Source organism: Sylvia atricapilla, chromosome 1, assembly GCF_009819655.1.
Source record: "Sylvia atricapilla isolate bSylAtr1 chromosome 1, bSylAtr1.pri, whole genome shotgun sequence".
Lineage (NCBI taxonomy): Eukaryota > Metazoa > Chordata > Aves > Passeriformes > Sylviidae > Sylvia > Sylvia atricapilla.
The window spans coordinates 88,551,193-88,574,939 of NC_089140.1; the positions used below are offsets into that span (position 1 = coordinate 88,551,193).

Here is a 23,747-nt window from a genome sequence, read left to right on the forward strand (position 1 = left end):
AAGCTCTGCAGATTCTTTTCACAGTCTCAGTCAAAAGTCACAGTTTAAACATTCTTGGAAGACAGTGCTGCTACTGTCACCTTTCACTCACATATTTAAGATTTTTCCATTAAACCACCTGAATTGCTGGGCTGAAATTAAAACCAGAGAACCAGAGGACAACACACCCCAATTGAAGCCCTGAACATGCTACATCTGCTCCAAGAGAGACTGTGGACATATCCACCTCCTGGTCCAGACAGCACCTCATCCAGACAAAGATAATCGTCATTTCCTCATTCTCACTCATTGACAGAGGAATGAAAAAATGGGTCATTTGCCAAGATCCTTCAGGTTTCAGGCTCAGAGAAGAACAAGTCATTTATTTACAAGGATTTACAAGGTAAATGAAATATCAGCTAACAACAGACACTGCATTCAGCTGCAATGAGCAGAAGAGGCTGGCCCTACATTTTTTCATCTTCATATTCTGCATCTAGAAAAAAGGTAGGTTTTGCCCAGCAAATACTCCTTTTAAGTTCTACCTGAAGGAATGCTTTATTTAGCTGATGATAGGTGCCCTTACCTCATTGATAGGGAAGTGCAGTAAGCAAATGTTATGGTGAAATGCTCAGAAATCAGACCTCAGTGAATTCAACAGAAACAGAGGTAGGCTGGAGTCTACCAAAAGTAGTAAAATTTTTAAACTTAAATGTTGTTTCTTACCTCATCAAAAAGTGCAAACATACTTTCTAATGTCTGAGAAACTGGAAATTCCAAGTAGGCTGCAAATTCTTTGAGATCAATCTTTTCTTTCTTCATTTTCATGGCACTTGCAGCATATTTATCAAGATCATCTTCAAGTGTTTCTGGCTTCAGCCTATAAGGCATATTATTTTTACACATTTAAAAAAAATCAACCCAGTTTTAACAATACATATTTCAAAATATCAAGTGAAAAAATGGATGATTACAGTGTAGAACATTACAAAGTCTGGATTAAGAATTATTACACAACTTTATTATAAAATAATGTATTTCTGTAATTTTAAAGCTCCCATTAGTTCTCAAACTGTATTAGGAACTACTGCAAGGGCTTAAGAACCCTGGACAAACTCATGTCTGTTAGTCTACCTTGATTACAAGCCATATGTGTAAGCAGTTCAACAGGAAGAAACACAGTCTAGAACTAGCTAATAAATTCTAAGCATGGACAACAAGGTGCAATTTAGGTCACCCAAATATGGCTGCATTGTAGGACAGTAACATAAACCAATTATGTTTCCAAATTTACTAATGTCACTGAACAGGAAGGACATGATGCATCTTACCTAAAAAAAAAAAATCAGGGATTACGTAATAGCGATTATACTCTTAATCCTGTTTATCAGTCCTCATTTTTCACATTCAGTCTTAAATTGGACACCATTATGAGGTAACCCAAACAAAATTCTTGCATTTCCTACAGCTACAGAATTTCCTCAGTCCTTCCCCATCACAAAAACAGACTCTGACTGATAAATGAACAGGTTTATACTTATGTACGTATCTACTGCATGCTTGTTGGTTAGTTTTTTTCCTAAGTCAAGCTTCCTGTTTTGGCTTTGTTAAAAAAACCCTGAAACAACAACAACAAAAACCCAACCCCACCCCAAATAAAACCACCACCACCAACAAAAATCCAACAAAAAAACCCCTCAAAACCAACAAAACAAAACAAAAACCCAAACAAAAAAGCTTTACCGAATAATCTTATTATGAATAAAATAAATGGCGCTACAGATAAAAGAAAAGCAGCTTTCCTCCCTAACACAACATCAAGCAGATCTGGACCAGGTCTCCTCTGAACTGATTTCGAGTAACTTGAGCATCTTTCCACTTTGAAGACAAAGGATGCCAGTAAAAAAGTCTCCTACAATGTCCTTCTGCAGTTGCCTGTTTTGCTGCTTACCGCTACAGACAAGGAAAAGTGTTTATTCACACAACTCAGAAGCTTACACCAGAACTGTTCCCAGACTGCAGCTGGGACTCCTCAATAGCTTCCTCTCAGTAACAAGAATGAATAAAATGCTTAATATCAGCATTCTGAGGAGCTTCTGAAAAAAGCTAAGAGCATTTCTGATAGGATGATGATCTGATACATCAGCTCCAGAACCTTGTCATTTGCTGCAGTGACCCTTCCTAAACGTCGCAACTTTTACTTAAAAGTACAACTCCCATGTTGTCTGTCATGACCTATACTGACTTACCAATATGTACTAACTCAACCATGCTAAGACCAGTATTTCTGAATTATAAGACTTGAACATGCAAGAATTCTTCCAGAAACCCATGGCTCCTACAGAACATTCACAAGTTCTCCATGCTTGCATTAAAGCACCTATCTTAAGATTTAGTCCTACGCAGTAAAAAAGAGTGAGATACCCTTCTGCAAACATTCATTTTCCAAGACCAAGTTGAAAAGTAGAAGGAACAATAAAAAAAATCCATAGAGGATTTGAGATACACACAGAACTCATCTTCTCACATGCAGGATTACATGCAAGAAGTGTCCACGGATAAAACACCACAGAGTAGTAGCTGAAATGGATTTTAACTGTAGCATAAGGACAGCTGGCATCTAAATCCTCCCTTGAGATAAGCCCCCACTGACGCAGAATACGTAGTGTAATGTCTGTCTCTAAATCAGAGAGAATTTGTTTGCAATGAATTGTCTCAAAATTCACCTTCTGGAACTGAGGGAGCACTCATTTGGTGAGCAGCAATCAAGACTTGTAAGATCTGCTCTTCACCAGTAATTAAGCCTGAAAAGCTATAGAAGCTTGAAGGCAAAATCTTGTATGGGAAGTAACACAGCTCACCACCCACCTTACAGGCATCTTGTGGTTTATGTTTTGTAAATACAGGAAAAGATGTGAGGCAATCTCAAAAGCAGTATGTGGATCAATGAGGCAAACTGCTTCAATCTGAGTATGACTGCATTGTACTTCTGGTAATCCAAGGTGGGCTCACTTCCCTCTAGCCCTTCAAAACTAGAAAGTAATTACTATGTTGATGACCATAAGTCTTCAGAAGCCAAGTGCAAATCTCAGGTTCTGAACCAATATGAAAAGGTTTGAATGTCCCAATTCCTTTACAGTTGTTACTTTTATCCTAATGGAGGCCAGAAATTACAGAAAGCCAACAGCAAATGTCTTCCCTCATGAAATCATCCTTGTTGGCTTAATAGTTTCCATGCAGGATCTAGGCTTTAAATAAAATTATGTGCTGTTGTGGTGTTTTGCTCCATTTTTTAGGTCAGTGCACACTGAAGAGAACAAGAAGCATTCCTGAGTCCATGAAGATGGAAGGGACATTTTTCAAGATTAACAGCTCTGAACATTAAATTCTTCACAGCAGACTTCACAAGGAAAACCAGATCCCTGAAGGTAAGATATTTTACAGCAAAATTACCAGTCTATTTTTAGCAAGTAAGCTAGTTTTAGCTATATTTGACTATTTGAAAACAAACTCATTTTCTTGCATGCTGGGAACCTGCCAAAAACCTTCTAGTGTCTCAGAGAGCTGGAAGAACAGCTGGATCTTGTACTTAGCTACTGCAAATTGCAAGCACAGAGAAACATGCCCTAAGCCAGAAAAGCACAATACACAGATTTATGTCTGCTGACGCACTTCTGTGCAACTTCTTGCCATCATAGAGCAAGTATACTGAAAAACTGCAAAACTGACTTTCTTGAATACTCTTGAATACCCTGCCTTGATCCACAGAAGCAGAGGCTACCATGGTTGGCATTTCTGTCATGCCTAATCCATGATCACCTCCTGTAGTGGAAAGCATTGCTTTTATCACAAATGCAGATAGTAAAACACCCTTGAGAGTTTTTTTTTTCCTTGCTATAGATGACCTCTGAACACTCTGAAGTCACAGCACAGGTAGTGAGCTGTGAGGGTTTATTACTCTGAGGACACCAAGTTCTACCTACAGTCCAGACCACCACTTCACGCACACATGGAGAGCAGAAGTCTGCATTGTAGTCTGGATGGTGGAGGCTCTAGAGCAAGAATAGATAGGCACCAGGCCTGAGGTCCTTGCAGATCTCAGTAGCCCACAGCTGCAATGACTAAAAGGATCCTCATGGTCAACTTGATGAGGTAATATTGGGAATTATAACAAACAGAAGCTTGAAGCAATAGGAGCAAATAAATCCAAATCAGAAGTCAAGGATCTCCTTGAAGGCAGCTACCGTAAAGCAGCTCATAAGAAGCATCTCAAAGAGACAGATTAGACTTAGTTAACTGCATTAACATTTCCTGAATGAGAAGATATCCAAAGAGGTCTTTAGTAAGGCACAAAATCCAAACAAGATTCAATGTCCAGAAAATGGCAAGAGATCCAGTTCACGTAAAAAGAGATTCACTTTAAATAGTAGGGTAATTAATTATAGAATAAATCATCAAATGAAACAGAGGATTTACAATGTATGAGAAAAAATATGAAAACTATAATACAGATTGCACATAGTTTAGCAGTTAGCTCGTTGTTCAGACATAAATTATCAGACTGAAGAGAAATATGACTCCTTGAGGAGTAATGAATGTACAATTTGAGAGGATGATGTCTCTCAAGTCTGTGATCAATTGATCTCATTGATAAGGAGTCATTTTAGCAGTTTGGTACCAGCCAGCTGTACAGCTGTTAACAGAGCCTGAGCTCTTCCTTAGATGAAGCATGAGAACTCACTGCTAAGCCTGCATGGACTCTAGACTGGATCCCATCCAGCTGAGCACAGGCTAAGCAAATTTTACAGACAATGATAATGATCAGCTGTAGACACATAATGTGCACAGAAGTAACTCTTCAGTACCGCAAACTGAGGTGTAAGTTGATTTCAAAAAATCTAAACCAAAAAGAACTCCGAATTTGCCTTACTGTAGGAATCTTAAAACTAGATACTACCTCAAAAGTACATCATTGCTCAAAAACAAGTATTAAGACTGGATGAAAAATCCACTGGATAAAATTTACTGTTCCAGTTATTTAGGGATGCTAGTGGATGATCTTAATGCCTCCCTGACCTCAAAACCTTTGAATAAACAGCAAAATGACTACATTATTATCAAACATGCATTAGAGATGAAGTCATATTACAATCTTCATCCAATTGTGCCAGAAAAATACCATCATAATATCCTTCTTATTGGCACATGCTCAAATTCAGAGAGGATTATATTTCACCAATGATTAATTGCTCATGCAAGAGAGAGAACTTCTGAGCTGCAGTGAACCTCACTCACAAATACATGTAACTGTTTCAGAGGCCAAAACAAAACCATAGAAAAGCATAATTTGAAAGAACAGCTTTAAATTGAGCAGATAGAAGCCAGACAACTTAACAAGAGGATTAAACTGAATCCTGGGATTATCAACTACATAATAAGATACGTGGGTGGTTGGTTTGTTTTGTTTCACTTGTTTTTCTTCCTTAGTACTGTAAATTCAGAGCCTTCTAAACAAAGTGAGAATCTTTCTTTTCCCTTAGAAGCCTCTCCTATCCTAATGGAAGTTTTTCAGATGGACGTTCTGACAATAGATGAATATATGCTTGTCATCTGAATTCATGATGTGTGCTGTCCTACATTCCTTATTCTCCAACAGAGCTTTTTCTTCTTTATTTTCACTTACGTACACAAGCTGAAGATGAAGGAAAAATTAGTGAAAGGAAATAAAATATACAATGGAAACATTAAACTATGCTCTGTACTTTCAAGTGATGAGACAAGAAAATGAAAAACGGTGTTTGCATATTGAGAGTTAATAGGATGAGGTTGTTCATTCAGTTCATGGTTGCTCAATAAGATCACTGAAGAAGCAGGAGAAAAATTGGAGAACAGCAGCAAGTTCTACTATTTGGTTTATGTAAATTTTTCAAGTTTGTTGAGGCTTTTTTGAAAGGTAAAGCCAGCAGGAAATGGCACTATGGGAAGAAAGAAGAGAGGACTCATGCTGCATGTACTGACCTACAGCTGCATTAGAAAGTCCATCTGGCAGCGACCTGCTCAAAAGATCAACCACCACCTTGTCCTTCTCAGGAAAGGGTGATCCACTGTCCTCACTATTGCAAGGTTAATCCAGTCACAAGATTGCTATTGGCAGCACTTGTTTTCCCTCCACAGATGTCACAGGAAAAGGCAATTGTATCAAACTGTATCAAAGACTAGGAATCCCACAGTACTCCTGACCCTCTTCAGAAAGTGTCTTCGCACTAGCACAGGAATGAATGCTTCAGACTCACTCTGCTCACTTGTCAGAAGGAAAATAAAAACTTTACAACCTCTACTACTCTACTCATTAGGATTCAGGGGTGCTGCTTGCAAGTGAAGTGTTGTACTGTTTCAATTTTATACTTGTGTTTCCCTGATTGTGTGATGACAACATTCCATATGTACTCATAAATGCAATATTGTTACATGATAGGAAAACGACATAAACATAGACGTATAATAAAGATGCGCCTTACATATAAACATTGTATATGCTCACCCAAGGCTCCTCACAAGCTTTGCAAATTCTAAAAGACATGTATCTGAAGGTAGACGAAGCTGTCCTTCAGCCAAAGCCAGCTGACAGTCTTCAAATGTGTAGTCTGTCACTGAAACTCCCAGTGCCCTAGAATAAACCAAAGAAACACTGTAAACAAGACAGTCTGAGAAACCTGACCAGAATAATCACTTTTTTCACAGCAAGAAATTCTGTAACAATTACACTCTCTATTCTAAAAAACTACAAGGAAGAGCCCATAGAAGTAAGTTTAAGTAGAATGAAATATGGCATATGACCCATTGCAGAACATCTGCTTTGAATGAATCCATGAAAATATGCAAGAACACGAGGCAAAAATTAGGCAGTGCATAGACTTTCATAGACATAAATTTCATATAAGTGAATAACTAGGGTTTCAAAGTTTTTAATCTAGAACACAAATATATATTTATTAATAACTGTGTCCAATATTTTTATTATTATTGATTTATTAATGTGTTAGCACAATTACCTTCAGCTAATATTAATATTATACAAAAAACATTTCTCTATAAAGAACAACTAGAACATAACACATAAAAACAAGTAGAGTTAAACTCTAAGCAAACAAGTTATTTTTAAATGTGTGACGTAAGAAAGGCAGGAAAAAAGTACTCCCAAGCCTTTATATACCAAACAATTCGGTATTGGTTTTTGCTTTACTTCTAACTTGATAGCACCAAAAGATAACTAGATAATAGAAATCCTGATATTGAGGTTGCCCTGCATTTGCTGTGGAAAAATTGAGAGACAGTGTGGTGTAAGAGAAGCTTTTAAGAACTCAGTGTACAAACATCAGATGCAATTTAGAAAACCAACACAACTATGTATCAGCCATTCATCTGACACATTATTTTATTATACTTGATTTTACTTATTGTAGTGAGGAGCATTATCTCTTTTATGTAGCCTTTTCTAGTTTGATGAAATCTTCACAAAATTTTATTTACTTACCTTCATTCTTTTCCATCTACAGTTTGTCTACCTTACTGCAAGCCACCTTTTTCATATGGGAAGTTAATACACACTAATGCCAAGATTGATGCAAAGCCCTGAGGTCCGCCACACTAACTCTGGCTTTGATGAAAACTCTGCATTCAATTCTATGCCTTATTATGAATAGTTTGATTGGTAATGACAGTTACCTCTCATGCAAACAATTTCTGTCAGTCTCTTCCTCAGAATCTTACTCCAAGGCCTTTGAATATCAAGGTAAATAGCATAAGCCACCAATTTACAAATTTCAGGAATTCTGATATATAGGACATGAACTAAACCTTAAAGGTACTGATCAGGGTTTCTCCTTTCTCTTTAAGGCTGAGAAAGTCAAATATTCAGGAAAAACACCTCATTAATAAACATTCAAGTTCAAAAATATGGTAAAAATAGATAGTATTTATCAACTATTTATGAACAAACCAAGGAATTAGAAGGTAGTGATCTTGGCCGAATAGCCTCTCCTTTCCTAAAAAGGAACAACAAAGAGAAAGGAACAAAAGGACAAAGCCAACTAAACCAAATTATTTAGGTACATAGAAAAGTCATTTTAAAAGCAGGGTGTTGAAGATTCGATTGCCTCATACTGGTGATCTAAACAATTAATTCCAATTCCTCCAAAATTTTCTCTGCTTGATCTGTTTTTGTTTCATCAGTCCACTCCTCCTACAAAGTGTCCCAGCAATATTTGTAATTCAGTAAATCACCTTAATGGAATGGGCAAGATTCTTGTGATGCCTTACCTCACCTCACCTCACCTCACTGACTAATGGTTAACGTAGCAACAAATGTGTAAAATACAGATGAAGAACTCCCCCATGCTGTGGGGATTTAAATCCATTTCTAAGTACAACCCGACTTAGAGATCAGGTATTGTGAGCATATCAAGACTTCTGTTTTATAGTATTAGTATAGTGTTGTATTATACAAGACGAAATCACTGGTATTTTACAATACAAAATCAACTTTTCTCAAAATAAGAAAAAGGAGTGGACGAAAGAAGCAGAGTCTTTCCAGGCAGTTGAGATTACTTCCTATTCCCCATCTCTGTACTGTCTGTGCACTCAATCAACCCAACAGACATCCATGTCAGCTGTCTCCAGCAAGGACATGCTACAGGGCAGTACTACCCAGAGCACTGCCATAAGGGAATGGGGCAATAAACAAAGATGTAGCCCAGCCAAGCACATCACACCCAAATTCATCAGTTCTCCAGGCCATGCTAGGTACAGCATGTAACAAAAATAGGGGAACTTGCAGGCAATCAGCTGAAGTGCAGGGGAACTACATGCAAAAGGGGAAGCTTGTTAAAAATAAGTTAGGAAACTGAAAGAGTAAAGTGGTCCTCTGTTGGACATACTAGGGAATCAGAAGAAGTGGTAAGACACTTAAATTCTTAAAGGACAAAAAAAATTAGCATCATTGAATCTGATTAAAGATGGCAATTAAAATATAGAGACTTCAAAGAAACAAAAGAAACACAAGCATTCTTTCAAGGGAAACAGAGAGGATGGACAAGTTAAAACATAACCATAAGGTGGCAAGCCAAAGCAAGAAACAACAGCTTGTTAAAGCCAAAAGCATCTTTCAAAAGAAAGATGACTAAGAAAGTTCAGGGCATTCAGCCTTAGGGAAGGGTTGAAGCCTGACTGACTGCCAGCCCAGCACCTATGCCAGATTTAATAATTGCTAAATAATGGGCCCCAAATATGTTAAAGGAGCCTAGCTAAAGAGGAATTAAAAAAAAAACCCAAAACAACAACAACAAAAAACCAAAAACCCAAACCAAAAGCCAGGGTCATTTCAGACTCAGCCAAACCACAAGAGGAAAACACAACCTGCATATTTTTATGGCTTTGTTCACCCCTTATAAAAAAGAGGTGGTACTTGGGCCAGACATATTGCTATAAAGGAAAATAGTAAAGGAAAACCCCCACTACAATTAATACCTACATGTATGTTCAACGTCAACACATACACCAAATAGGATTCAGAAAGACAAAAAGCAGCTTCTCTTTTTCAAGTTGCGATTTTCAAGCTGCTGGACTTAAAAAAAACACAAGACCAAAAAACAAATTAACTTTAACAGGGTACAGATACATCCAGACTTTCACAATAGCAAAGATCAGAAGTGAGGAAGGAAAGAAACACTTCTGCTCAAAGCAAAGTTCTATCATAGAACCAGCCAAGGCCAGAGAGAGTTCAAGGGGCTCTTGAGTTCAGAAGACAAAGCACAAGCTGTATAGGGCTAGCAGCTTAAAGGACCTTGACTTCAGCTCAGAATGCTAAGGAAAGTGAAGCTGGGGAACATATAAAGGTCATTATTTATGCTAAGAACGGTGAATTTTTTAATTTCTTAGAACAAAGCTTGGCATACTACAGCTGACTGTAAGGCCTAAGTACAACTGCAACCCATAGGATTTTCTACAGAACCTACAGAATCAAACTATTCTAACTTATCCTCCAGGCAATCTTTTTCTACTTCAATCAGAAAAAAGGATAACTTCAATTTGAGATGCAAGGCACAAGTATAATCCCACATTTTTAATAAACTAAAAATAAAACTTTTCCCATATCTTTATTTGAAAGCATTTCCCCTCTTCTTTTCTTCGAACTACTGCTGCTTTCACACTGAGTTAATGTGAACCTAGCCTTTTAAAAAGCCCAGCAGATTTACATGGTTTACATGAATGTTTGGCCTGACATACCTTGAGATATTTTCCTTCTCTATCCTCCCCAAGATGCTGGCTATTTACCCATCATGATATCACACTAATGAAGTGTCCAAGTCAGCAAGTCGCTTGAAAATAATAAACTCAAATGAAACAAAACCCCAAAAGCTTTCCTGCAAACCCAATCTGTTAAACACAACAGTTATACTAGTTATATCCTGATATCTTACATCAAACAGATCCCTATGTCTAACATTTGTGCAGTCATAATAAAAGATGAATTATTAACTTCCTCATTTTCTGCATACCAATCCACTATGCATGCAAAATGCTGAACATAAAACAGTGTGACTGCTAGAATAGTATGTAAAGGGAGAGAAAATAGTACAGGCTGTATTGAGACGTTTGGAATCTACACTTCAACAAAAACATTCTCAAAAGGTTTTACAGTGTTCATAAGCAGAACTGTGAACTAATCAAGAGAATATTCCACAGGCTGCTAAAAAAACCCGTTTAAATCAACTATAATCTTTATTCGGTGCTGAAAGCATTAGGATTCTATCTAATTTGGCATTTTTCTTCATTATCGGATGTTCAGCAAAAAAGATATACAAAACACAGTGGACAAATAACTGCTATTATTAGTAGCATCTGTACATGAACCTCCTGAACCAGAGACCTTTTGTACCGCTATGTTTCAGAACCACTAATTAACCACACATTTTTTACAGTATATCTCGGCTCTGATAAGTAATTTTATCTCTCTGGTAATGAATGCCACAATTTTGCACATTTTGAAGACTTACTCCATTTACTTTCACCTGATCTATTATTGAGTGCTTTCTATCTCTTCTACTATGAAAAGTAAGACTTACTTCAGTATGCTTTTCCAGAACTCTGATGATTTTCCTGACCTTGAAACAACCCTCCACTGTTTTTTACCCCCATCCTTTCCCAAGCTGAAGAGCTGCCAACTATTTAGTTTTGGAAGGCCAGAGTAGATAGTCCCTTTTGTCTCCTCAGACTACCACTTTGTGACATTCTCCAAGCAAAAGAAGGTCCAGTCATGAGTCTGAAATTCACATAAGAAATCTATTATTGCCTAATGGTTTAATTTTTAGACAGAAAAAGAAGCTGCCAAGAGCTGTATTTCTGCCTGGTGTTGTTTGAAAATGGGTCCTGTAATTGTTGGTCTTGCAGTCTTGCACATCACAAATCTTCAAAGGGTAAAAAACAAAGGAGGTTCTCCTTGTGTTGTCAGCATTCAAAAACCAGTTCAAACCACACTGTTGCAAAGTATTACTTAACGTTAAAAAATTTATCTCTTCCTCGAGAAAACAAATGTAGCAAGAAGTTGCACAGTGAGCCCTGTTCTGTGACTATGTTCTCCACCTGCTACATTCACAGAAATGAGCAGAGTGCACAATGTATTTCTCATCTCCACTTCTGTATATGGCCTGAACCTAAACAATGCACCGAATCTTTTCCCAGCTAAAAGACCTATGAGATCATGAAATCCAATTTTTTGATTGATTTGACTGATCACTGTCTTTTTAACTAGACCATGGCACCACATCCAGCTGTTTCCTGAACATCTCCCTGGGCGTCCCATTCCGATATTTAACAACACTTCCCATGAAGAAATTCTTCCTGCTGTTCAACCTGAACCTTCCCTGGAGAAGCTTGAAGGCATTTCCTCTTATCCTAGGAAGAGGCAAGAGGCCAACCCTTGGAACACCTTCCTTTCAGGCACAGAGAGCAATAAGGTCTCCCTGAGCTTCCTTCTCTCCAGACCAAACAGCCCCAGCCCCCTCAGCCACTTCTCACATGATTTACTCTCTAGACCCTTCATTATTGATGCTTCAAATGGATGCTTGTTAACTCCAGCACTACAGTAATTCCACTTATACTGACACTTACGCCTTTGATAGTATAAAAAAAAGCCAAAAAAATTTATACTGTTTTTGTATAGTACAAAAATCCAAAGTTTGGATTTCAAAGTTGAATGCTGAGCATCCAAATGGTACCTGTGCAGAATCACACACAGAACTTCAGACAGCACAGGCACATAGCACAGCAGTTTTTCCAAAGTTAGATTCACTTTGGATTTCATTTTTTGGGCAAGTAAATTCATCCAACATGCAAGAAACTAATGCCCTAAAGAAGCAAACCTCTGTGAATGACAGCATCTCCTTAATGTAATAGTTCATGTTAACTTACATATATATAAATTGAGTATCTGGAGACCACCATCACTCATATCTGTGGCCACCCACAGAAAAGCTACTCAAATATGGGTAAACCAAAAATTCTTCAGAGTCAACAAGCAGAAGCAACATAAGTTACAGACATCTTGTTAAATGCTTTGTTCAATGCTAAATAGAAGCTGTTCATAAATCAAGATTATTGTGAAGGCAAACAATTTCAAGAACAGAAAGTGTATCTAATGCTGCACTCATCAACTTCTATCAGCTCCCTCTGAAATCAAGAGCAAGACACAAGGTTTCCACAATGCTGGTTCTAGTCTCACAAACACATTACCTGGGAGTGCCACCTTTGACACTGTAAAATATCCAGCAGAATTAGACTCTTCCACCAGAGAAATATGATGGGAAGGCGGGGTAAGCAAACATCAAAATAAATCCCAAAAGGACCTCTTGAAAACAAGATGCTACATTGCCACTGACTCAATCCTCAAGAAAAGCAAGACAAATCTGGATGAAGCAGTAATATTGTCCTTTATCCAGAAAAATGCAGAGTGCAATGCTAGCACTGAGCAGCACCCAAGGTATTTGAGTTGCAACTGCTACAGCTCCACAACAGCCTTGACAGCATTTGAGCTGCAATCGCCTGTACCAAAAGCTGCATGATTAAACTGGGAAAGTCTGGAGAACTGACACTAGAAGAAGGCATCTGGAAGTGGTCAGAAGTAATTTTAAACTGTGTTATCCATGGTATCCAGCCATCAACATTGTGTTTCATTTTCACCTGCATTTGAATTTCAAAACTTTGATATCCAAACACATTTGTTTTTCCATTCATATCAACACAGCATCTACAGCCCCTGCTTCATCCGAAATCAAGTCTTTTTTGACATCTGTCATTCTGACAGTCTTCCCATTAGATCTGCATTCCTCTTCTGTGACCACAAGTGCTTAATTCTTCAGGGGTAGGAGGGAGAAACAATCACATCTTTCCTCCTATATGCACTTAGAAGGGAAGGCTTGCAACATGGCAGTTATTGTAAACATCTGTAGTTCTTCAAAAATTTTCCTTAGAGGAATCTCTGTTGTCTGATTGGAGCAGAGTTCAGAATGAAGATTTAGGAACCTGGCCTTCTACACAAAGTCTGAGGACAACACTTGCTGGGTGATGATCTTTAATTAACAACAAAAGTCTTTGAGGCCAGTGCCTCGAAGATTTTTTGACTCCAAGACAGGATGATTCAAACAGGCCCCTTTGTTCTTTTCTCTTGTGAGAAATGCCCTTTTGTACAATGGATCTATTGTTATATTATTATCCCACTATCCTTAAGGAAACTCACAGACCTGGGTTCAACCAAACAAGAATTCTCAGTTACTACCTACAAACTGGCCTTGGCTTAAATCGGAAACTCAGAAACAGAAGTTACACAAAGGAAATTATGATTTCACAAGTTCTTTCAAAATCAGGATTAGGAAGATATTTAAACCTCTCAAGAGTTATTAGTGATCACAGGCCTGAGGGTTCACTGTAAATACGGAAAAGAGTTATCTACTGACTAATGGAATATTTACTGAGGGGACAAAAAAAATAAATGAAAAAGTCATTAATAAAAATGCAACAAAAAGAAGTGGAAAAGTATTAAATTAAAATAAATTGCCTTTATTATACCCTAAAGACAAGTGTTTTAACTTACTTACATTAACATTAACTTCAATTAATTTACATTGTATCAGTCCTCTGTTTCCAAAGGAAGTAAAGCCACTTCAATGTGCTCCACTGTTTGAAATAGCCACAGGCTAACAATGAATACATGAAACTACACTTAACCTCATTAAAACAGTCAGAGCTTAACATGCAACCCCAATACCACAAAATTCACTTACATTAACTTTCCTAAAATTCAATCATACCCTTCCCCCAAAAGACTAAATATCCACTGGAGAAAGCAGAATTGGCCTGTTATATGAAGGCATGTTTAAAAAAACCCCAAAACAACCAACCAAAAAACCCCCCAATATTCCAAACCCATCAACTCCTACAGTTCTTGCTGTATCTGTGGCTCCCTGGCCTCCTCAGAGGGGAAAGTAACTGCTATGTAAAAGGTCTTGCAGCCCCTCCTGCAGTCCACAAGAATCTTTGTAAGCATACAACCACACCTACTTGATTTTGTGATATTTTCTTCAGTCTAAACTTAAAAGTCACACATCTATATTTATGCAGAATTACAACATACTTACTCTGCCATTACACGTCTGACGTTATTGGCATATAACACTGGATTTTTTCTTTCTTCTTCTGAAGGAATGTACACGGGTAGAAACTGCATACAGAGAACTGAATTATACCAAAAATATTTAACATTTTAAACAATCTCTTACAGTACTATGGTGAAAATTGTATACAGTTTGTTGCTACTCATGAAATTATATCAAGACTACAGAAAATATTAAACTTCTAAATGCTTATGCATATGCCATACCTCTAGAAATCCATGTAACATTGACTCTGCTAATTTCTTACCTCATGGAACCCAAGTAGAATTTTATCTGAATTTTCTAAGTGGGACTCAGATTTTTAAAATAATTTAGAAGTATTAACATTTTCTTGCAAAACCTCACATCCTGTATTATTCAGCTCTTTCCAGATAACCAAAAAAAACCCACACACTAAAGGAATATTTTTCTATAGCTTAAAAATTAAGAATCCAAATTTTAAGGACATGAGGTATTTACTGATCCCCCTGCACACTTTGAAATCATGCATCACTGCCTAATGTACACATGAGAGGTGGTTTTATTTTCTGCTGCTGGATGTTTTGAAAATTTTTTCCCTTCAAATTGAGCATCAGCCATTTACACTCCATTGAAAAAAAAATCTAAATGAATGCAGATGACCAGAGAACCACAGAACAGCTGATGTGGAAAATTAAACCAGAACTGCTGGAGACCCACACCCACACAGAAAGGGCAGCTTTCAGAATGGCACGGCTTACATTAAAATATCTTTCAGTGTTTTAAGCTGTTTTGAAGTGTCCATTGAAAAATTGCATAAACACCAAGATCATGGCCAGTCTCAGGAATAAAAACCTTCAGAACATTTCATTCTGCCAAGTAACTAACTTCTCAGATGAGAGGAACAAGCAGGGATCACTCTGATCACTGCTCCTACTCAGTACCAGACAGACAACTTTCTTAGTAGCACAGCACAATGAGATAATTTATGCAGTAATGAGCAAAATGGTCACAATCCGGTGTAAAGCCTCTGAATTAGAAAAAAAGCTGCAAGAAGCTTAGTTGCAGTACATATAATTACCTATGGGTAGTGAAAATGGGAATTATGACCCAGAAATTTCACACTGGTCTTTAAAATGGAAACTAACAACTGAGTAAAGTTGTTAGTCTCTATTTCGAAGTTTATAATTTCAGCAAATACTTCTCAATAACCATGAAGCTAGCTGTGCTTTTAAAAATACATAATGTCATGATGAACAGTACTCAAACACTGCCATTGACATTCATCTGTTTCCTGTAATGGACAGATATTGAATTTATCTTGAGTTTTGCTGGAGTTTTCCCTATATGCACCAATTGCAGCTGAAAACATATGGCTCCAGTCTTCCAGGTTTACATTTCAAGCAGGTACACCAGCTTCATGTAATATACAAAACCACAAAGACTGTGAAGTTGACAGAGATGGAAAGGCTGTTCCTTCAACTTCCAAACCTCATTCCATTTATTTGTGTTGCTATCAAGTATATTATCCAAACACAGGAGAAGTTTGAATATGAGGTGATTTCAGAGGTGTTCTACATGTCTGTGCCTAACTCAGCATAAATAGCATAATCATTTCAACATCACTAACAAAACTAAGAGAAGAACTCTCAGCTGCTGCAGGCTGTCGTGGATGTATGAACACTAAAGTTGACAGGTCAGTAAAACAAACAGACATGAGCCAAAACAAGCCACATGTGCAGATGATCATATATTCTTTCTTCTTCACACCATTGCCAGCTTGCCAGTTCTAAGTACAGGATGGGTGGATGGGCCAGTATTTAAAGAAACTACTATAAAACCTACATAGATGCTCACTTCTCAATATTGGATGACACACACAACATCTCAGAACATGTATTATATGCAGAGAAGCCCAGACTAGCTAAAACTTTGGATCCTGATGGCTGGCTGTTAAATCTTACTGGCTATCATTTAATACAAAAACCACTCAAGTTGTGTGGTTTTGTAGTATGTCCCCCTGAGTTATTGGATCATCAGCACTAACTGTGGTATCCAGGCTGGTAGGTATTTGCCAGTATCTCTGTGTTGATGGAACAGAGCAGGAATATCAACCAACAAGCTTCAGAGACCAGACGGAAAATACAACAAACCAACTAATTTTTCCTACATGTTACTAGTCCTCACTGCATTTCCTTACAAAAACAGATTCAACAAGTAGCTGTCAAGTACTCTGCCTCATATTTGAGAGCAACCTTGCAAACTGGTCTGCTTTTCTATCCTCTGCCAATTCCTGCTTTATTATGGAGTATTTCAGAAGGTCACTACTTGGTTTGTTTTTTTTTCCCCCAAGAACTACCAAAGATCATAGCCTGTTATGAAAGATCTGTAAGAGCTACAGAAACTCAACATCTGCTAGCAGCTGCTGCCTCAAAAATCAAGAAAGCTCAGCAGTGTTCACTCCTGTGTGAAAGAACCCATTTTACTGGCCTAGGCCAGAAAACCATGTTCCTGAGAACAGGTAAAAATCCTTCCAACCACCCGGTTTGTCTTAGCCCTGTGTGAGGCAGTCACTCCCTGGACCTCCTGAAAAACACAGGCCACTACTCTGGAAATCACATTTGGTTTTTATCCAACTAAATTGATAACACAAACCACAAATTTCTACAGTATATCCAGCTACTGAGCAGCTGGTATTTTCCACATCTATCAGTTTTGAGAATAATTGATGGCAAAAATAAGCAAACATAGAGCAATGACAAGTACAGTGATTAGAATGCAACATACAGTACTATTGTAACACAGTGTATGTAAACATCCATGTTCTTCCTACTGATTTACCCTGCCATCAGTTCCATCTATTAGAGCTAAATAGCTGCTGCATTATTCAAAAAGCAAAAGAATTGCAGAACATCTGTCAAATATCCTATATGATACTTTTCAAATACAGTAATTGTCCACAAAAATGTAATTACTCTGTAAAATGCATAAGGGCACCAACTTGAAAGGAAAGGATGTAATTGTTTCCACATTTTCACTACAGTAGTCTTCAGCCTTAAAATTACAGTATTTTTCTCAAAATGAACTTAAGAATATAGACAAATTTTCTTTGCGTTTTCCAATTTTACATTCTGAACAGTGCAGTCTAATAAGAAAATTAGCCCGACATTAAGTAACTTATGTGGCCTGTAAGAAACCATGTACGATTTTTCTCTACAAGACAGTCCTAAGTTTGTACATCAGCATTCAAATAACTTGAATGTCTAACATATTAAGTTGCTACAGTAATTGAAACAGCAATCAGGCCATTAGAAGACAAAAATATGTCCACAAAAGACTCTTTATACTGAGCCAGAAATTTATCTAGTCAAGTCTAATCAATAAAAAATAAAGTCTTATGCCAACTGGAAAACTGTATTTTGCTATTCCATTTTTAGACTATATTTTCAGATACAGAAGCCATTTGTCTAAAATATAAGTGGTATCTTAACCTGTTTTTACAGACATACATAAAAGATTTGAATGCAAACTTTTTCTGCAGAATTAAGTACAATATTATGTACTCTGCAACTGCCCAGAATATGCTGGAGTTTTTTTACTGACCTCGATTTCCACAGAATTGTGAAACTGACATAAAGTAAGCCACAGAATTTCAAACCTAAAAGGGGAAAAAATAGAGAAGGATGAAGGAAAAAAAATTATATGTAGTGAAACTGTAATACATTATGCTCCAAAGTCTTCATGTAGCAACCTACTTGTACATATGATCATATTCAGATAAAAATCAACAGAAAAGGCCTTTGAAAGTACTTCTACATATTACATTCTGTAAGGAGAAACAAAAGTTGTTTACACTGAAATGGCATCTTAAAAATAGTCAAAAACGTGAAGATAAACACTGAAAGGTAATATAATGCATAACGTGCTAAAGGAAGAATAAGTCTGCTTCAGAAAAATGCTGTATTCAGCACAGAGTTGACAAGATTAATTATGTAACCACTGAGATTTTATCATTACCTCCGTTTGGAATCAAAGTTCATTATACTTCCAAAGTCTGTTAATGAAATGCAGTACGTGTGTTTTAGTAGCCTAAGATACAAGATAATTGGAATCAACTTGACCTCAGAAAGCATTAAGATTCCAATCCAGGAAAGGATTTAGTAAACCTAAATAAAGGAGCAGTAGCCTGCAAGTAGCCACAATTTCATATAGTATCCAGGTAGTTACACCAGTCAATCATTGTGAGGAGACAACTGTTCAAAATCCTTTTACACAGATAAAGTGCAGTTCCTAGAAGCAAAACTCTACTCATTTTGTTATACACCCATAAAGGGCTGCAGAACATTTCCCCTCCTTCCTTCTTTTTGAGCTTCCAACACATCAAAGCAAAGCTAAGCATCAGGAACAACAATGGAGCCTGTAATTTGAAGTTTATGTCCCTGACAGAAACATAAAAGTCTGGTTTCTAGGTCCTTGTTTGAGAGCATTTAGAAACCACAGTTTACAAGTAAACTTTTCTCTCTGCCATCTCTGTAATCCTCAAAGATTAAACCCTGAATTTAATAAAAATTTAAAACCTTATAAAACTCATATCTAGCTCAACTATGGTCATTCTCTGTTTTCAAGGTAGAGTCAGTTGATCTGCTCCGAATACTGTCAAAATAGTAAAAACATTATTTTCAAGGAGTGTAAGAAAACATTTAAATTTGCATGTGACAAGTTTTCAATCCATCTGACAGGCTATAGCACCTTCAAACAAACAGAATACTCTTAGATACAGAAACATTACAAGATTATGTTTTGACAAACACTAAAACAGAAAATATTTGTTTGCTGAGAAAAGGAAGCTTGTTATCAGTCTTAACAGTATTTTCTGCTACAACATCACAAATACATTTCAGGTCACCCAGAAGAATTAATCCTAATTAAGCCAAGCTGTAATTTAAACTGACCCAGTCAATTTGTATAACATCACATGCTGCTGCAGATTCTGATTTAGCTTTAATTTAATTTACCTTCATTAGCAGAGGTCAACATTTCAGAATAAGGGTTTTGTAGGAATTATAGTGATCTGAGGCAACACACCTACAAGTTTCTTCTCTATTCCTCTGTGTTGTTGAGTCCTCAGGATTCTAAGGTGGAAGTAAGCTACTCACCTTTCTCCTCTATGGCTGAGTTACTTTATAAACATGAATTGCAGTGCAAGAAGAGGTAAGAGATTGCAAGGACAGAAACCTCTTTATGCAGCAAATGCTGCAGTGTCTATCTGCCTTATACACAACCACTTGTGTATAAGGTATACTTCCAAAGTGACAAACTAATTGTAAGCTGAACCTTTGGAAGTGATCAGTGATTTCCTCAAGTCTCCCAGTCAGGTCCTTAATTAGACTTGGTTCCTAAGTGCAAAACTTAATTTACAAAATTCCAAATTACTTGAATCTTGACTAATCCCCACGGTTTCCTCATTATTACTAAAATATAGAATCTCATGTGGGACATTCAAAACAATACAAAGCATTAACCACAAAAGCCAATTCCCCTTTACTTAGGGTTCAAAATTTGTGGTTTTCATCTTCATCTAAACATTTTGGAATTTCTACTAAAATCCCAATTAGAAAATAATGCTTAATTTTTTTTCAGCAAACAAGAACTGCTTTGTTTAATACTTTATATTACGTGAATTTGCTAAAGAACCTCTAGAATATAATTTTGCTTTAAAAAAAGGTTGAAATTATATTCAGATAACATAATGGAAACAGTATCTCCAAATTCTTTGAGTGGGTCAACATATTTCATGACAGTAGCCCAGGTTCAAACAATAGCACTAGATTTCATAGAGTAAGATACCAAATCAACTTGGAGGCAATAGAATATTTAGAGCAGAAGCAAGTTGTTTTACTTCAGGCACTTGGAAAAAAAATTGAAATAAAAACCTAAAATTCATTCTACAAACCAACAAAATCATAGCAGGAGTACATTGCTTACACACGGATTAATCTTAATGACTATTAGTATAATTGGAGAGTAACAGATAAAAGATAAATTAATCCGAAAGAATAATCAAATTACCAGCAACTGGTTAAATGCATGTAAGTCACATAAATAAAAACTAATAGAGGAAAGCAATGAAGAAAGCAATAAAACATTAACCACTTACGCTCCTGGCCCTTGCCATGTCCATGTGATTGTGTCCTAAGAAGAGAAGTGTGACATTTAAAATTAATTATTGTGCTTTCAACTTTTTTTACACTGCATACAGCATAACTGACAATATATGACTAAGAAGTTTTCATGGAAACTTCTATGCTCTCTTTGCAAAAATTCTTAACCCCGTTAAGAATCAGCCCATCTTTCATACAGCTATATGGCCAAAATGAACACTGTGTGAAACACTAAGAGAGGATAAAGCAGCAAAAAAGTGAACAAGACGCAAATAGCAAAAAATGAAACAGAGACTTGTGAAGGAATATATAATAGTAATATGACAGTAAAAGTCATCTCATTTTTAACAAATACTAAGAAACATCACAGGAAAAAAAACTGCACTACTTGGAGATGTGATTTAAATGTACAAGAAAGAATCTAAAAACCTGGAAATTAGTTCTGTTCTAACTGGGAAAAAGAGTTCAAATCAAAAGTGTAAAGACAGGAGGACTCATTAAATTCAGGTTTCTGAAAGACCTGATCAGAAAGGTATTTTTTTCAACCTACTGAACAAGTCCCAGTTCAGTTCTATCCTACCATCCAAACCCATTCTAGAGATTTCAGGTAATCACATGCACCATGCCCATGAAATATCAAGTTAAACTCAAGTTTTAATTACCATTTAGAGCAAAAGGTCACCAATAGTAAAAATAAAAGAAAGCAATCCCATCCATAAAAGTTGAAAAGTATGATTAATGATAGAACAACCACTTTGAGAATAAGGTCAATATGTCAAAGATTCATTAAAAATTTAAAACTTGACATTTAACAATTATTTTCAATCAAACAAAATATGATAAAGGATGAGTCTATCTGTGGCAATCAATTTATCTGCATTAAAACCCCCCATCTCCATGTAGTGATCTTTTAGAACTATAATGTGGCTAGTTTATACTATTTTGATGTCTCTGATAACACTGGAAGTAAACACATTATGGTGTTTGTCTTTTTCCCACAAGGAACTTTCAACACAAACCAGGAGAAACCAGTGTAGATAGCTGATAACTTATCTAGAGACTAGATCTGCCTTATAGAACACCAAGCACTGCACATCCCAACTCAGCTCTCTAAACTGTAATAGCACAGAGGGAGATAAAGAAAAATGTGATCTCCACAAAAGTGTCTGGATTGTTGAACAGTGCTTAGGTATTTTCAGAATCCAGCTTCATGCTGGCTAGCTGGCAAGTCAAACTCAAGTAAGCCATGTTATCTATTAACAATCCTGCAAGAAATTCCCACAGTGAATGTAATAGTAGGCAGGCATGCTTTTTCTTCTCAAAACTTCAGGATGCATCAGGGATAATGGCCAGAAATGCTTTCTAGAGGAAAACAGGAATCTGATCTGCAAGAGACAGATCCATGTTATAGGAGACTCCTACCAGCACAACCAGTTTTTTTATGATCAAAACAAGTGGACAAAGGGAAGTAGTATTTTCTTTACATAACTAAGTTACCTTTTATATTTATCACAGATACCAGCTTAAGTTTCTGGACAACATTCTCTTTGACAGCATTCTGAGTACACTTCGAAAATACTGTATCTAAGTAATGAATACTTGAAACTGTGTGTAAGTACATTAAATGATACAATAGCTTGGTTGGAAGGAGCCTTTTAAGGCCATCTATTCCAACTCCCCTGCAATGAGCAGGGACATCTTCAAGTATATCCTGTTGGCCAGAGCTCCATTCAACTTGACCTTGGATGTTATTTCCCCTCCGCATGGGAGGAAACAGGGAGAAGAGCATCTTCCACAGAGTTTGTATTTGCCACAAGAAGATACTAAAAATCATATGCCAACCTTCAAACAGGAGATTGGCTGCATTTTTACAGGTTCAGTTAACCCTGATATAACAAAACTGTATAACAGCTGCTGCCAAACCTCTTATCAAATAGCACAGTTGCTTGTGGAAAACATTTGGACATCAAATACATTTTAAATGGCTCTGATATTTAAAATGGTATATAGTTTATGTATTTTCCAAATTTCCTAAGTAACAGCACTCTGACAGAAAATTCAAATGAAGAAACAAAGAAAATAAGTAAAACATTGCAAAAAGGATTGCAGTAGAGAACCTATGGGTGAAGACATTAGAGCATTTATACTAATCAGAATATAGGTTTTAGCTCTGAGGTATCCAATACCTCAAATATTATCAATCTAGACAACCAGAAGCAAATTTTGAATACTAGGTCTAAACAATATTTTAAGCCTTAAAATTTCATTCTGCTCATGTATCAAGAAGAGCAACATACTAAAATATTACTACTAAAAAGCACTGATACAGGACCAGAGATGTCATCTAGTACAAATAGTCACTAGCCCCAAGGTAACTGCTATTCAGGGAGCAACTCTAACTACAAAAAAATATAAAACAGAGTTCACAGCAACCAGAACTAGATTTGTTTGCTAGAAAAAAACCCTGAATTTACTTCTTCACTTTTGCCCTGTGTCAGCCCACTGCAGAACAGTAGTGTTTTCCCTAGCTCTTCAATAGACTACAAAGAAATAAATATGCCAGAGTGCACACACCTACTACATTCACCCCAGGCTCTGATCTCAAAAAGCCTCTCAAAACAGCCAAATCCAAGAATGTTCTCATCTATACTGTGGAATTCAAAGCTCTGAACATAGATCAGAGCAGGCACTTCAAGTAAAACACAGTGGGGTGACTGCACACAACATACATCTGGAGTTCACCAGCTAAGTAAAGATCTTAAGTTCCTTTCTAAACCTAAAATTATAATATGCACAAGACAACAAGCAGAAAGCCAGAGGTGTTTAAACTTCGCTAAAAATGGTATCTTAGTGTACGAAAACCAATATTCATTCCCTACTCTGTTCCTACATGTGTTGTGGTCTAATCCCAGCTGGCAACGAA

General features: G+C 36.8%; 1 protein-coding gene across 1 annotated transcript in view; it reads right to left on the minus strand.

The window, feature by feature from the left end:
* LPCAT1 (lysophosphatidylcholine acyltransferase 1) overlaps positions 1–23,747 on the minus strand; it is a 62,809-nt gene that overhangs the window by 16,098 nt on the left and 22,964 nt on the right. The window contains exons 7-11 of the mRNA XM_066327515.1: positions 20,821–20,855; positions 18,267–18,321; positions 14,670–14,752; positions 6,521–6,646; positions 706–859 (exon numbers count right to left, since the gene is read on the minus strand). Of these exons, the coding sequence (XP_066183612.1) occupies positions 706–859; positions 6,521–6,646; positions 14,670–14,752; positions 18,267–18,321; positions 20,821–20,855 (453 nt within the window). The remainder of the gene's footprint in view (positions 1–705; positions 860–6,520; positions 6,647–14,669; positions 14,753–18,266; positions 18,322–20,820; positions 20,856–23,747) is intronic.